At 39.0% G+C, this 15,780-nt stretch overlaps 2 protein-coding genes across 3 annotated transcripts in view; one reads left to right on the top strand and one right to left on the bottom strand.

The window, feature by feature from the left end:
- The window catches only part of IMMP1L (inner mitochondrial membrane peptidase subunit 1), a 35,999-nt gene extending 24,906 nt beyond the window's left edge, over positions 1-11,093 (bottom strand). Inside the window, exon 1 of the mRNA XM_074917795.1 lies at positions 11,047-11,093. The gene's annotated coding sequence lies outside the window, so the exon portion shown is untranslated. The remainder of the gene's footprint in view (positions 1-11,046) is intronic.
- Positions 11,094-11,221: 128 nt separating this feature from the next.
- The window catches only part of ELP4 (elongator acetyltransferase complex subunit 4), a 142,596-nt gene continuing 138,037 nt past the window's right edge, over positions 11,222-15,780 (top strand). For both annotated transcript variants that reach the window (XM_074918119.1, XM_074918118.1), the window contains exon 1: positions 11,222-11,396. In XM_074918119.1, the coding sequence (XP_074774220.1) occupies positions 11,225-11,396 (172 nt within the window). In that variant the 5' untranslated portion in view covers positions 11,222-11,224. The remainder of the gene's footprint in view (positions 11,397-15,780) is intronic.

The raw sequence follows: 15,780 nt of genomic DNA, 5'->3' as shown, positions 1-15,780 counted from the left end.
TTACCTTTGGGAAGCACCCCTAACAATCCCACAACCCCCTATAAAACACTGTATTCATGGTCAGATGCATTACAGGGCTTCTGTCTTCCTCTGTAGCTCTATACACTCATCCTTGCTGAACACTGAAATCTAAATAGCCGAGCAAAGGTATGGTTGTACATGGCTGGTCTGAGCCTCTGAGGGATGCTGCAATATTCACTGAACAGCTTCCTGCAACAATGTCAAAGTCAGGACAAACGCCAAAGGTCAGACAGACAGCACAATCACTTTCCTAGGGATGGAGAAATATACACCATGTCTATGTGACAACCATCAAATAACTACATTCTGAGCTATATGCGTTTATCTTAAATATCAAAAAATTCACTGAGACATAGACATGTAAACATTTAAAATTAATTTTACTTAACTAAAACAAAGAGTTAAAAATCCAATTTTCACATGAGGCACTTAGAATCTATAAACATACAGAAACTAAAGTTGACCATGTCCCCTGCACTTCCCAGCACTGATGCACCTTCTAGAAAAAAGCAGGTATTTTTGGAAATACTACTCAAAGCAGTGAATAGAAGAGTGGTAAACAATTCCCCTATGCACTGACAAGTTTAAAGGCTGTTTACTTAAAATATTTGTCATTACAAAGAGAATTGTTTGCTGGTAAGAAACCCAACAAGAACACCACAAACAAAACAACACAACATCAAACAAAGCAAACTATTTATGTATACCATCTGCAAGACTGTTTAGAAAGAAATACAAGTGTCTTAATCTGATCCTCAGTGCTAGTCTCAGATTAGAATGCCATCAAAGAGTATTCCACAGTGGTTTATGAACACAAAGTCACACAGTATGAGATCTTCACACAAATAGTAAATCAAACCTATTATTAAACATTTGAAAAATACAAAAGCGAAAAACAAGACCAGTTTTAGCACTGTCAGAAAATATAAACAAGAGTAACAAAGAATCTTTCCTATGTTCATCAATACTTCCCAGTTACAAGCATCGCCTCCTAATATCTTATGCATACTCTGCATTAAAAAAGTCTCAAAAAACAGGAGAAAAGAACAGACAAGTGAGATCAGCATTTACATTTTCAAGTTACCTGAACAGAAGAAAAATGCAAATCAAGTGTTTGTCACTGCTGTTATTCTACAAAAATTGACATCTTTCCCAAATTGTTTTTTAGTTACAAAGTTCTAAATACACACATACATGGATTCAACTATTTATTTTTTCATAGCACAAATTGTATTTCCTGTGAGTTTATGCAGTAAAAATAAACTGTAATCAGTACTTTTTCTCATCACTCAATAAAATTTTTAGTTATTTCTGAGCTATCTTATGTATAAAACAAGTTCTGTAAGTTCTCCTCCACTTACAGACACAAGTATTAAAAAAAGTTCCAAACATCAATAGATGAGTGCAATGATATTCAGTCTAAGTTAATCCCCAGACATCCAAATCCATGAATAAAAATTCATCAGTTTTAAATACACTGAGCCTATTAAGCAAGAACAAAAGCATATGCACAAAAGAGCTTTTAATATATTTCAAAGCCCACAAGAGCCACGGTCTCATTAAAATTATAAATTACACAAACATGGAATAAAGATTCAAACTGCAGTGCAGCTAAGCAGATTACAGAAAACCCCGCGTTCCATATGATAACACACCATGGCCCTCCCAGATGGGGGCTTGGAACAAAAAGGCCATCACTGCAGCTAGGGAAAACCTCCTTGTGATCTCTGGTTTCTGTTCAGCAGATGACAGCCAAATAATATGTTGATTATTCTGTTTGTGCTGCTAAGCTTGTAAGATGGAATAAAAGCGATATGATCTATTGTGAACTCAATGCTAATGTGTTGCTCCACTCATAAATAATATACTGAATTTAATCTGCAACTATCCTTTTATCTGAGTTCCAGGTTCTAAATGCATGAGCTAAAATAAAAAGCAAGCATAAACTAGTATTTAATTTGATGGTTTAAAGTAAAAGATACAGCTGACAATACTAAGTGAGAAAACTGACTACTCAGTGAATCAAATGAGTAGAGGTGCCTTTCTCAAATTTAGCAAATGATTATATGCTGAGGCACAGAGTACCTGCAAGACACTGAGCACACTCCAGCCTCACAAAGTGCATTATCACTGATACCACATTACCAAAGAGGGCCTATATGGCTTATTTTACCACAGATAACCACCCCAAAGCCAAACTTCAAACAAGGACACAAGTACTTGTAGAACAGAAACAATCGTTGTGTAACTTCACTAATATGACATCTCTGACTGAACTGCCTTCTTAAAAACTGTTGAAGTTCTTAATAAGTGATCAGATTTTATTTCATTTAAGTTTAATAACTTGGCTTGTTCCAATTTTGCTTGTTCTTCCATAATACACTGCCTTTTTAAAAATAGTGATTGCTCATACAGCTTTCACTGTGTACATGCTGAGAAGACCGATGATCTTCCTACAATTCATTGTTTGGGAATTTGTTAAAATTTCTATTTTGTTAAAAATTCTATTCAAAACAAAAGATACCTTGCAGCTTGGCAATAGCATGAGAACATCAAGACCAAACACTGCTTCACACTTCATGGACCAATGGAAGCACAGTTGATGAAAAGAAGTGGTGGAAACATGCTGCTACAAGAGTGTACAACAATCTTCTCAGAAACATAAAAATGTATTTAAAAGAAGCTCAATTACATCTCCTCCTTTGCTAAGGACACAGAGACAACTCTAACTTGTGGAATTAATAAAAATATGGAAACTGAAGAGATACTAGAACCATGTCCATGTATGACAAATTACTTCCTCCAGAATGAGTTCCCCCATTACAATGAAGTAACACATAGATACTATTTTCATATAAAAAACAAGATAGGACCTTGAAACAATTAGTGAAGCTCATGCTTATATTAGCAACCACAACCTTAGGTCTGTCCCGTTTACAATATTGAACATTATTCTGCAGTTACCGGTTTACAGCATTGTTATTTCTATGACCTGGATATTTCCATTCCCCTCAATCTTTTTCAGTTTCTGCAACTTCAAATATTAATTTATTTTTATTTATCTTGCATACATAATCTTACAAAAAATGCAAAATAGTACCTGGGGTCAGGGGGGGAATGGTAGCAGCCATGCAACTCAAGCACCTTCCTAACGATACATTTATATTACTATAACCAGAACTTTTTTCATATTCTCATGAAATTCATATAATGGGAAGGTTTCAACAATAAAACAAACTTTTCCAGCTGTTGTCACAGCACTAGTATCTAAGCTAGGAAAAGCTAACTCAAGTCAACCCAAACTTCAATGCATACTGAGTAGGTAATAACTTGGCTTGAGCAGACAGCACTGAAGCACAAGGGAGCTAGCTTGCTTAGGTAGCCCTACTCCTAGATAGAGGCTCCTGAAATGGGATTTCAGCAAAGACAGCAGTTTTGGCATGGAATTGGCAGGCTCAGTATACAAGATGGAAGAAGCTTAATCCATTGAGATAAAGATTAATGAAAGTTTGCTAAAACAGAGCTTGACTATAAAAAAAGCCAGATATTCAGTGTTTTCTGCTTTTTTCCAATCACAATATTATTCCAAATTTGGAACAATGTATGTTTTCTTAAGTAGCCAGCACTGGATCTGGCTTTTTCTATTTAAAGTGAGTTTTACTAGATTGCTTGTGTTTTACCTAACTTTATAATCCACGCTGAAAAATCTAAATTTTAATTCTTGTCTACTTAAAAATCAAAAATGCCTCTTTTCATCTACTGCTCAATTACCTGATTAGTTTAGCATTCTAAACAAGTTCTTACAGAGTCATATCTTTTCAGAAGCAAGCAAGACTTCTGTCTCTGTGCTTAGAAAAGGTATAGTTACATAGCTCTATGGAATTATTTACCAGCAGCACATGGTTCACCCCTCACTCTGTGGATAGTCATGATGCTGTGAAACTAGATGGAAGTCCATCGAATACATCTGAACGTTCCTGTGACTCTGCAGTATTTGCCCTCAGTGAAACCTGAGGGTTGTAGAGTCTTGTGAAGCCACTGACCAACATCACGACTTGGGAAGGCCAGAACTAGCATCATCCTGAGCTGGGTCAGTAACTGCATCGCGATTCCCAGTGCTATATAAATTACTACATCTAGCTCCTTGTAACACACATATATGCATTCCAGTTCAACCACTGCTCTTTTGCATGTTTTTATACGATTAAAGATTCGGTAGTTCATAAATCTAAGAATAGGCAATAAAGGGGAAAAATTGCTTGTTAGAGGATACTACACTATCTGAAGTTACTTCCATACTGGCAGTGCCTGAATTAACTCACATTAACCTGAATAACACAATTAACCTGAATTAACACTAGCATTAACCTACCTGTCTGGAATATCTACGGAAGCCACAACGATCAGAATACATCATTGGCCAGTGCACTGGAAAGTAGAGGTTCCAAGTCTGTGGGACTCACCAAGAAGTCACATCCTTACATGTCAGCACATTGGCAAAGATTCCCATCTTTGTGATCATCGAGGTTTTGAGGTTTATTTTCAGTTAACTGAATCATTCTACCCCAGCAGAGGAACTCTGAGTCTCACCTAGCATGCCTGTCGTACTTCAATGGGTGTCAGAGCCTCTTGTTGAAAGCCAAGCTGAAAAACAATGTCAGCAATACAGATGCTATACTTCAGCACAATAGTCCGAAGTTACTTGTGAGCATAAGAATAGGTAACATTTATTTTATGTAAGAGAGGAGATCAAACAGGTGGGTCTGTGCAACTATCAGACTTATGGCCCAGATTTTGTTTACATTTAACTTCAGAAGCTACTGCAGAAGTACTTGTTGAAACATTACGGTTTGGTTTTGGCTAACATTAGAAAAGAGGGAAAATCCTCTGTTGTGAAAAGTCCTTAAAAATATTTCAACAAGCAGAGATGAACTACAGTTTTAAAAGAATTCAGAAGGTGATTGATTAAATCTTTTCTGGCCATGGGCAGGCCTCAGGTACTTTGCCAGAGCATTTCACAGGTTCCAGGTCTCATAATACTGCAGAGATGATGGACAAAAACCAGCTAAATCCAAAAAAAGCACCTTTTATAAAATCTCACAATATAGGTGAGGAGCAAACATTACCTGTATTTCAGCACCTGCCAATACAGTAGATTTGTAATAGAAACAATGTGGTTATTTGGAATAATGTGTTAGAAGACTAAAAGCCTTAACAACTTAGCAGAAAACAATGCTTTTTTTGAAACCCAGAATGTGTCAATTCTTAACCTTTGTAATACCAGCATATCAGGAAAAAATCCTATAGCAACTATAAATTCATTCCAATGATACATATATTTTTTACAGATATTCAGTGAATCTTAGGCTCTAAAAGCACATTAAGTTATTTTGTACTTTTGCATAAACTGCACTCATATAAATTAAATTTTAAGAAGTCATAGTTATTAACCTTTCCTTTCCATAGATCCTACAGGATTACCTACATTATTTACCTAGCTTTAGAAATGCTTATTTAATGTGTGCAATCAGATTGAAAGACAAAACTGAAGACTCAAAATATCAGAGAACTTAAACTATGTATTTCTAGTTGAAATAAAGTTTACTCTTCACTTCTTCCACCAACATACTGAAGTGACAAACTTTTATTCTTTAAGGACAGCCATTTGTATTCAATATGAAATAGATTTCCCCATGTTCAGCATCCAAAAATGCTAGAATCAACCTGTCTTAATTTCTAGTTTTTAATCCTGAAGTAAACTTTATATCAATATAGAACCCAGTACAGAAACATGACAGAATATCAAAAGCCATAATACCAGTAATAACTTTTCTAGTTGTTCGGGTTATTTTTTATTTCCCATTGCTTTTAGTCCAATCTAACAAGTATTTTTAAATTAGTACTTTTTTAAAAAAGATAAATTTCTTTTTCTGATAAGCAGAAGGAAAATAATCTTTATAAAATACACCACTAATCTGTATGACACTTACTGACAGTACATTCAATTTACAACTGATTTCCAATATTACTGTTCTGCAAGTTTCAGTAATAAATTTTTACAATCTGAAATTACAGAAAATTTTTATTTATTGTCTTCAGCACACACCACTAACTCATAGCTCCCAATTTATTTATTTTAAAAGAGCTGCTTAAATATGACAAAGGTTTAAATTTTTATCACTGTTGTTCAGTATACCCACAGGGATGCATTTAGGTAACATCCAGAGGCTTTCTGAAGAAAACAGTATTATGTTTTATGTAATATTGTGCAAATGGTATATCTTAAACCTTCCCACTAACCCTCACACTTTATACAGACTGATTGGATAAGCAGTCTTTAAGCTTTTTTCATACTGGAAAAAAAAAAAAAAGCCAGGTCTTTTGGTGTCAGAACTTCCAGGATTAAACCTTCTTTCCAGTTGTTGGCTCATGGCCTGAAGATCCTGCACTTTCAAACTTATCCCATTCTAGCTAGTTCAAAGATCAGAAAAATGAAGCCATCTTCTTTGGAGCCATAATCCATGACCCATGCTGTTAGATACTTAAGAACATCTCAAAAGCAAACTACCTTGTTTCAGCTCCCAGCGGGAGCTCAGCAGGACACTGGATCACATGACTCAAACCCTACCTAGTCAGGTGACTCAAGAGCTAATCTGATTTGGTGACTATAAATCTTTAATCAGTACAGTCGAATACCATCACATTCCAGAACTGATGAGGAAGCAGCTTGGCGATGTAACAGCAAATGCTAATCAGACTTTGAATTAGAACTGCCACTAGGATGCAGTTTTCCAGTTCTCTATCCCATACATAAACCCAGCAGAAAAAAATATTACTGAAAACTGATCAGGCAGACATGTGGCTTTGAAACAAAATACACTGATGTGTTTTATTCCAAAACAACAGCATTTTGCTCATTGCCACAAAAGGACAAGAGCATACACTGAATCTTAAGCCACAATTAAAATGCAGCCAAAACATTAATTTGAAATCAATGAAAACAAATATCTACCTCAACAACACTGTCCTGTTGAGAAACACTGCTCATACAGTATAGCCTCAGCCTGTGTTAACTGAAGATCCCAAGAGTTTACATCTGCACGCAGTAAACAGAGAGAGGCAATGACAGCCATGGCAGGTGTGTTTCCTCTTGTCAAGCAGAAAAGATCTAAAGCACAATTTTAAGAAGTGCTGCTATTTTGGGGACACTGGGATTTTCACCAAATCTGTAGGCTACAGCTTTTGAAGAGAAATGACAAACATACTTACAGATCAAATTCCAAGCATACCTTTTCCCAAATATTTTGATTGCTCTCACTCACCCATTGTATTTCCTCCTTTTTTTCCTTAAGGAATTCTCACCCAAAATCCTCTTAATCCATTTTAGAATCTGCATTTGACATCAGCAAGCAGTAGAATTGGATCAGCAAGTTTACAAGAAACGTAAAATAGAGATTTGTTCATACTAGAGTTAGGATTTGCAGTTATAATTGACATAAACATTTGATCAGGTCTACATAATATGCAAGCTGCAAGGAAGAAAAATTGGTTATTCTACAGCTTAAGGCATTCTGATCTAGACACAAATGCTTAAACTTGTCCATTTTACAATGCTCTGAGTACGACCACAGTCAGTTCCTGTAGCTCAGATGACAAGAAATAAATTGCCAAGACATTTCCTAACCACTTGCAACTATCTCCATGTTCTTTAGTTTCTCTGAGTTTCAATTCCATCCCTAGAGCAGGAATAACAGGATTTATCTACCTACTAATGTGTATTTGGGGATGAGGGGGGTTTTATACAGTAACATCTGGAATTACTATTTCTGTGGTCTTGTTTTCTGTCATACAGCCCCTAGTGGGACCTTTTACAATGGGTGGAAATTAACTTTTTCCACAGTCTTTGAATGATACTAAAGGTTTACTAATGTTCACATATCTACTTTCCAAAAGATTATTATTCCTGAAAATGAAACACCATTGACTAAAAAATAAAGACATTTCCATAAAACCAGTTTCTTCTATATTTGTCTGAAGTGAAAGGCAGGTAAAGTCAGATGCTGTAAGTGGTGTTTTCATAAGCACATATTCAGTTATGAAGCTTTACTGTATTAAAGTTTTTTTTAAAAAAAACCTAATTTTAAAAATAGCTTATTTCTACCTGATTTCTAAATCGGTAGCACTTTAATTGTACCCATCATCTTAAAATCTGACAGGAAAAAATAAACATCAAACAGAACTATTTGAATACTTTTTAAACATTCAGTATAAGAACTATTTCTACTTCTCAATATATTTTTGTAATACCCAAAACAGTCCTAAGTTACAGTGTAAGAGACACCTTCTCTATATTTCAAAGGATGTTAACTCATAAAATTCAACAAAAATGTCACAATTAAAATACATGAAATTCTGAAATAGCTGCAAGAAAAGTCAGCAACAGGTGGAAGGTTCCACCAACCCCTCCCCACCATGCATATGCCCTTCTCCTCATTGCATCAACTCAGCAGTACGACACAAAATTAAACGATCAAGAAAGTCGATAGTTAGTTCCAAGTCAGATTAGTGAGCTGAATCAGCTCAAGAAAGGATATAAGCACCAGGGTTTGTTGCACTGGAAGTAGAGGGGGAAAAGGAAATAATACTTCCTCTTTTAGCTACGTGGACCTATTATATCAGCTCAGGAGACATTGAGATTTCCAGTAAAGTTGTACTTTATGCAAGAAATTCTAAAAATGATAGGACCAAGCACAATTATCTCCACTTACAAAATATTTTCATTATATGGGCTTCAAAGCAAACAAAGAAAAAAGAGAATTATTTAGCCTCTAGTTTTAATTGCTCTGTAGGAAAATGAGGTAAGAAAAAGGAAAAAAGTATAAGACTACCTGTCAGAGAATAGTAATGAGAAATGGAAGAAAAAAGGTCTCAGCCCTAGATGTATGTTTAGACCTATTCTGTAAAGGTAATGCAACCTATATTAGTATACATTATTTAAAAAACAAGCAAGGAAATATAAAAGGAAGTGTACTGCTTGAAATAGGGGAAAAAAACAATCACTGAGATGAAGTGCACAAAGTATATAATTTGATTCTTTTTCTGATAGGTAAGTTGTGAGTTATCAAAGATAGCCTCATTGGTTTACAAGCATTCCATTAAAGAGTTCTCTAATGGATATACTGCTATTTCTGATAGTGTTACACACATCTGCAAGCGCTCATATCCAAAGTATTTAGATATCTGGGCTCCTGAATGACAGTACAGTAAGAAACAGCAGAGCTGATGTGATGTTTGAAGGTACAGAACTCTAAGCTTCAGACTCCTCACTCAATTGTACAGACTTTACACCATAGCATCCCACTGACAATAACAGATTCTTGAACTCCTTTAAAAGAATTGTGAATTATGTTTTATGCCTTTATTTTATTAAAGTCTTTCTAATTCCAGATAGCTACAAAACATTAGTCAGATCCTACAGAGATAACATTTCATTGTTGTATTTCTTTCTTGTCGTGTTTTTAAACGTCCTTTGATTTCTTCCTCTAAAGACAAATACTTCCTACAATCTACATTTGAAATTAAATTATTCAATATTTTACAGTTTAGCAGCAGATATAAGAAATTAATACAACCTCTTGATACTCAATGATAAAGATCTTAAACTGTCCACTACTTAATATGTAAGGAAGCTTGGCCAGGAGCAAAATGAATGCCATTCCACCAGTCAGCAAGACTAAACGCTGAAACTTCATGCTTCTGAGGTTGAATTTGATATGAAGGAAAAACCTTGATGTTCAGGATTGTTAACCTATTGTTGCTCTTTCTTGCTGACCATACTTAATACAAGGATTATTTTCTTCCTCAATTAAAAAAACACAATATTCAACATTCAAAATTCAACAACTACAGGTGTTCAATAACCATGGCTTATAGCAAAACCAAAAATTCATACACTGAAATCAAAGATTGAGGGGGGGAATTATAACATGAGAGCCTCATTAATACATCCTGCTATGTGCAAGCATCTTCAGGTAGCTTGGGATACATCTGAAACACCAACATTAAAAACAAATACTTGTGACAGTGGCTATTCTATAAGCTCAGAGACTTCTCTTAAATTCAGAGTACTATAACAAAGTGTTGATTTACAAAGCAAGCATACTAGTGTTTTTCATTAAAACGCATTTTAATGTCTTTGTATATAATAAGAATAGAAAGAGAAATACTAAGTTCAGCTATTTCACCAATTTTTACATACACTCAGTTTAGGGTGGTTGTTTGCTGCCATGTAGGAGGCCACAAGCTACTACCTAGAAATTGCTAACAAGGAGTAAAGGACGTGCTAATCTTCCAAAATACACAAAATAACTGTCTATGGTATTAGCAACTGGTTCAACAATAAATGCTAATGAAGCACAGAAATTACATTTCTCACATAAAGTAACTTTTTCTGCTATAGCCCTTGGCTTATGGCCATCATACCGATGCAAGATCTTGCTTCCAAGTGAAAGGTCTTAAGTTTATTACAGGTGCGCGGCTATTTACAAACAAGAGAGGGCCTCCAGGCATATTTATATACTGTGATATATACAATTACTTAATCGCCGTGAGAGGAAAACAAACAAACAAAAAAACCCCACAAAACAAGCAACGTTTTACAAATACTTTCTCTTTCCTATTCAGGTCCAGGCTCACACACAAGAAACGCAGTTTCGGGGGAGGGTGATGCCAACGGCGCGGCACAGAGTGACGAGGTAACTCAAGGGTGCAGAGGCCAGGCGAGCCTCTCCCTTCGCGACTCGCCCTGCTTCAAGCCTTGCCGACGCCTCAGGCACCCCGGCGCCCCCGGGAGAAGGGACGGGGGTCTCCCGGCCGGCGAGGCCGGGCCACGGACACCGCGCTACCCACGCCCGGAGGAGACGCGGCCGCTGCCTCCCGCTACCGGCGCCCTCAGCCCCGGCCGGAGCTCCGGGACCCGGCCGCAGCAGCACCCCGCGCCCTCCGGCCCGGCCCCGCCACACTCACCTGCCTGGTCGCTACCGGGCACCTCAGCCCTTGCCCCGCCCCTTTAGCCCGGGACGTGCAAACAACGCGGCCTCCCATTGGATAGTTGGTTTCCCGTGCCGCTCTCCCATTGGTGCAGGGGAAAGGGCTCGATTCTTCCCGGCGTCCCCTTGCTGCTGTCAGCCGCCAGCCAGCCGAGATGGCGGCAACCTCGGCGGCCGGCGGGGCGGCGCGGGGCCGCGGGGCCACCAGCTTCCAGCGGAAGGCCGCGGCCGGCAGCCGCCTGGCCGCTGTGGCGGGCACTCGGCCCTCCGTTCGCCACGGGCAGCTGCTGCTCTCCAGCGGGCTCCCCTCCCTGGACTGTGTGCTAGGTTGGTGGGGAGCGGGAACCGGGACCCGGCTGCTGCCCCCCCCGCCCTCCTCTTGCCGCCCGGCGGCCCTCTCCTTTGCCAGGCCCTGCCTGTCATTTACCTTCCGCGACCCCGCAGCTGCTCCCGCAGGCTTTTCCTTTCTCCCCACGGCTCCCGGGGTTGGGGGGAGGATTGGGAAGGGAAGGGGAGGGGGGGGGGAGGAAGAGGAAGGGGCAACGCAGGATCCGTTTCCCGCCTTGAGCCCCCCCGCCGCCGTGTGAGGTGGAGGGGGCCGGTGCGGGCAGGTGCTCCTGCTTTGTAGCCTGCTTGCCGAGATTGCCGCTTACCGTTCCTTCGAGTACGCTTAAGCAACCTTTCTAGAGTGGCAAGTGACTCTGTCAGTTTATTTAGTGACACATTCCTGCCATATTTCAAACTGCCACAGTAAAGGGTCTAAAGTTTTCTGTCTGGAAAAACGTTTGCTGAATTAACTCGTGGTTGGATGTGGTGTAGGTCCCGTTCTTCAGCGTGGCAATTTTTAGGATGCGTTTGCCCACAGGACTGGCCTCTCAGTGTGTCTTTTCTGTCTTGCTCGCTACTGCTACCTCATTCTAAATGCCCCTTTAGATAAGTTACGCTGGTGTGACACTGTTCTTATTGTCTGTGAATCAGCTTCTGCTAACTGTCATGCTAGATAGTTTTTGGACTGTTGCGACCATTGCTATGTTATAATCTGGGGCACGAACTAGCACCATTTACTTGGATCAGGAACTAACTCATTTCACTGTCATAAAGAGCATGTGTGTCCACTAGGGCCCTATAATCCTTTTACTAACTCCTGATACAGTTGCAGTACACCTTCAGTGTACATAAATGGGACTACTTTTAGGAGAGGAATGCTTGACTTTAGCTTTGTTCATTCATCCTTGGAAGAGTACATGGAATATAGGAATTTACCACTTTATTTTCTAAGGATATTCTATATGAGTAATGATAAATATAAAAGGGGTATCCTTTTTATAAAGAAGCTTTTGCAGCCTGTGTATCTTAAGGAAATCACACTTTGGTATCTTTTGTGTGTGTGTCTGTCTAGTAGAGAACACTGTGCTTTCATCAGGTATTGGCATCCTTGTGGAGAAAGCTCTTCCTCCTTAAGAGAGAAAAGTATTTCATTGCTTTGGAAACAATGGGGATGCTTCTCAACTTGCTAACTTTGTTGTGTTTCAGTCCATAAGATCTTAAATCTCATTGCTGTAAGTAGCATTACAGAAAGTTACAAGTCTTGCTAAGTTGTTTACACGTACTACTGCCTTAGATACTGCCAAAGAAAAACTAAAATAGCAAAATTGGAAAGAATTACAAGTTCACATCAGTTTTCTTAGGAAACTAAGATTCCTGCTACTTTTTCCTGTCATCTGCTTTTTGCTTAATTTACTATTATTGTTGCTCATTGTAATATGAATATGTAACCATGGTAACTGCCATAGTTTTACATTCCATCTAATAGAATACACTTGTTAAAACTGTTCACTACATTTGATAATGTAAAGCCAGTCCTGTGACCTGAGTTTGCCTTTGGCAACCAAGGTATGTGCAGATATATTACAACTCTGGTTTGTAGGAGACAGTACAACTGATGATCTGAAAATATAGCTTGTGAGAATTTTGACTGTGCTGACATGCTGTTTAACAAACAAATTCACTCTTGTGCGAGCAGTTCCAAAGCAGGAGGGACACTACTTCTGTGGTGGCTATAAGTGAGCATTTTATAAGCATCTTAAGTCTGTATTGCTATGAGGTAATACATTACTTATGGCTGTTGTGATTATTTTTCTATGTCAAGCTGTGACTTGATAAAATCTCATAATTTTGGGTTATTTTTTTCTATGTGCTGTATAGACCATGTGCTAGTTTTAAGCTACTGTTGTAACCTGTGCATTCTGTCTCCCTGAACAGTTGAATGCAGTGAATATTGGAAGCGTACTTTGTATCAACCATCTGTATGATTTCTGATTTTGGTCATTTTTTTTCTCCTTTCCCACATAGTACATCTTTTGGGTTCATTTGCATTTATCTTCTGAACAAATAAAATCAAATTACAATTAGTGGATTAGAACATGGGGATTTCATGATTGATCCTAATTTTCTGATAAACAGTACTTATAGTTGCAGGGTTTTTTAAATATCTAGGAAATGCTTGATTACTTGATAAGCTTGCAATAAATACTGAGGCATTCGTACATCTTGACTCAGGAGCAGAGCTTAAAAAATCTGTAATATGTTGAACTACAACTACAAAATTAATAGCTGACTATACATTCACTGTGATGCACTGCTCAAATTGTACATCATAATGTGACGACAAAGTGATTCTGTTGTGGTTTTAATTCAGGTGTTATTATGCAACAATATTAGCACTTTTTGGCCAATGGGAGAACAATTTGCTTTTTCTCTTCCATCTGGGTGTACATCAACATTACAAGTGCTACAGACATTTGTAGTCCCACCAGCAGAGCAAAAGATTAAGAAGTTGATCCAATCCCTATTGGAATCAATTTCAAGTGAAGTTTAATGAGCTCTTAAATTGATAGACTGAATTATTCTGTTCACTAGAGTCCATCTGTGCAGTCTAGAATTGACCTCTTTTATCAAGAGCATTGCATATTGTGCTGATGTAACTCAGTTTGCTTTTAACTCGCTTTCAAAGCAGTATGTAGTTGCAGAAGACAGACTGCAGTTTCCTTCATGCAAAACACTGGAATAGGCTAGTTACATATGGCCATCTGAACACTTCAAGGAATTTTTAGCTTTCCTGTCACAGTCTTATATGATTGTTCAACAGAATATTTGTATCTGATTTCAAGTTATTCCACTATTTTTGGTATTGGAATTCAGATTATAAACCAGTTTACTCTTCATCTAAAATGAAATATGAATTCTTCTTTCACTGTCTTTGTAAAAATTCCCTCTTGGGACAACAATTTAAACCACTGTTACATAATTATGCTTGCTGTCTCTTTGAGGAGGAAATAGAGCAGTTAGGATGGGAATTTATAGATTTTTTTTTTTCTGGCCCTCCACACTATTGAGATTAATAGGATAAGAATATATGAATGTATGTATCAAGACTTATTGGGAGTATTCTATTCTGTCTATTCATTCAGTCATCTGTGATTGGAACATAAGCACTGGTTGTAATTGTTTAAGCAAAAAGAAAGAAAGATAATAGTGGCCATGTATAAATCTGTCAAAATGTGTTTTTATTTTTGAACAAATATTTCAATCAACTGGATTCATAACATTGTTTTTATGTCCAAGACATACTATAAAAAAATTGAAGAGTTGGGTTTTTTTCAGATGTGTGTTATGATGATTATGATCTGTCAGTCCAGGTTTCACTGGATGAAATCCTACCTGTCTTATTGCCATGTCTGTTTTCAATAATAAGATAAAAACCAGTGAAGCAAAGATTTTGCCTCATTGACTTGGGTGGGAATTTGCTAGCATCTTAATAGGTCACTTTACAGACATCGTTCTTGGTACAAAAGAATTTCACTTGGTAGTGATTGGTACAGATTTAATTTGGAGAATGTTTACTCACTTGAGTCACAGAATCACCTTGGCTGGAAAAGACCTTGAAGATCATCCAGTCCAACCATTAACCTCACACTGACCGTTCCCAACTCCCCCAGATCCCTCAGCGCTAAATCGACCCGACTCCAACCCCTCCAGGGATAGGGACTCCCCCCCTGCCCTGGGCAGCCCATTCCAACGCCCAACAGCCCCTTCTGCAAAGAAATACTTCCTAATATCCAGTCTAAACCTTCCCTGGCGCAGCTTGAGGCCAGTCCCTCTTGTCCTGTCGCTTGTTCCTTGGCTCCAGAGACTCATCCCCCTCTCTGCACCCTCCTGGCAGGGAGTTGCAGAGGGCCAGGAGGTCTCCCCTCAGCCTCCTCTTCTCCAGACTGAACCCCCCCAGTTCCCCCAGCCGCTCCCCAGCAGACCTGTGCTCCAGACCCTGCCCCAGCTCCGTTGCCCTTCTCTGGCCACGCTTGAGTCATTCAATGGCCTTTTTGGGGTGAGGGGCCCAAAACTGAACCCACTCAGCGAGGGGCGGCCTCACCAGTGCCGAGCCCAGGGCTCAGATCCCTTCCCTGTCCCTGCTGGCCACGCCAGTGCTGACACAAGCCAGGAGGCCACTGGCCTCTTGGCCCCCTGGGCACACTGCTGGCTCCTGTTCAGCCGGCTGTCGATCACCCCTCAGGTCCCTCTCTGACTGGCAGCTCTCCAGCCACTCCTCCCCAGGCCTGTAGCCCTGCTGGGGGTTGTTGTGGCCCAAGGGCAGCCCCCAGCATTTGCCCTCAGTGAAACTCCCCCAGCTGGGCTCAGCCCACCTCAGTAAAAT

The sequence above is a fragment of the Athene noctua genome, chromosome 14 (genome assembly GCF_965140245.1).
Source record: "Athene noctua chromosome 14, bAthNoc1.hap1.1, whole genome shotgun sequence".
Lineage (NCBI taxonomy): Eukaryota > Metazoa > Chordata > Aves > Strigiformes > Strigidae > Athene > Athene noctua.
The sequence above is the reverse complement of the archived record's forward strand: the minus strand, read 5'-3'. Positions and strand labels throughout refer to the sequence as shown.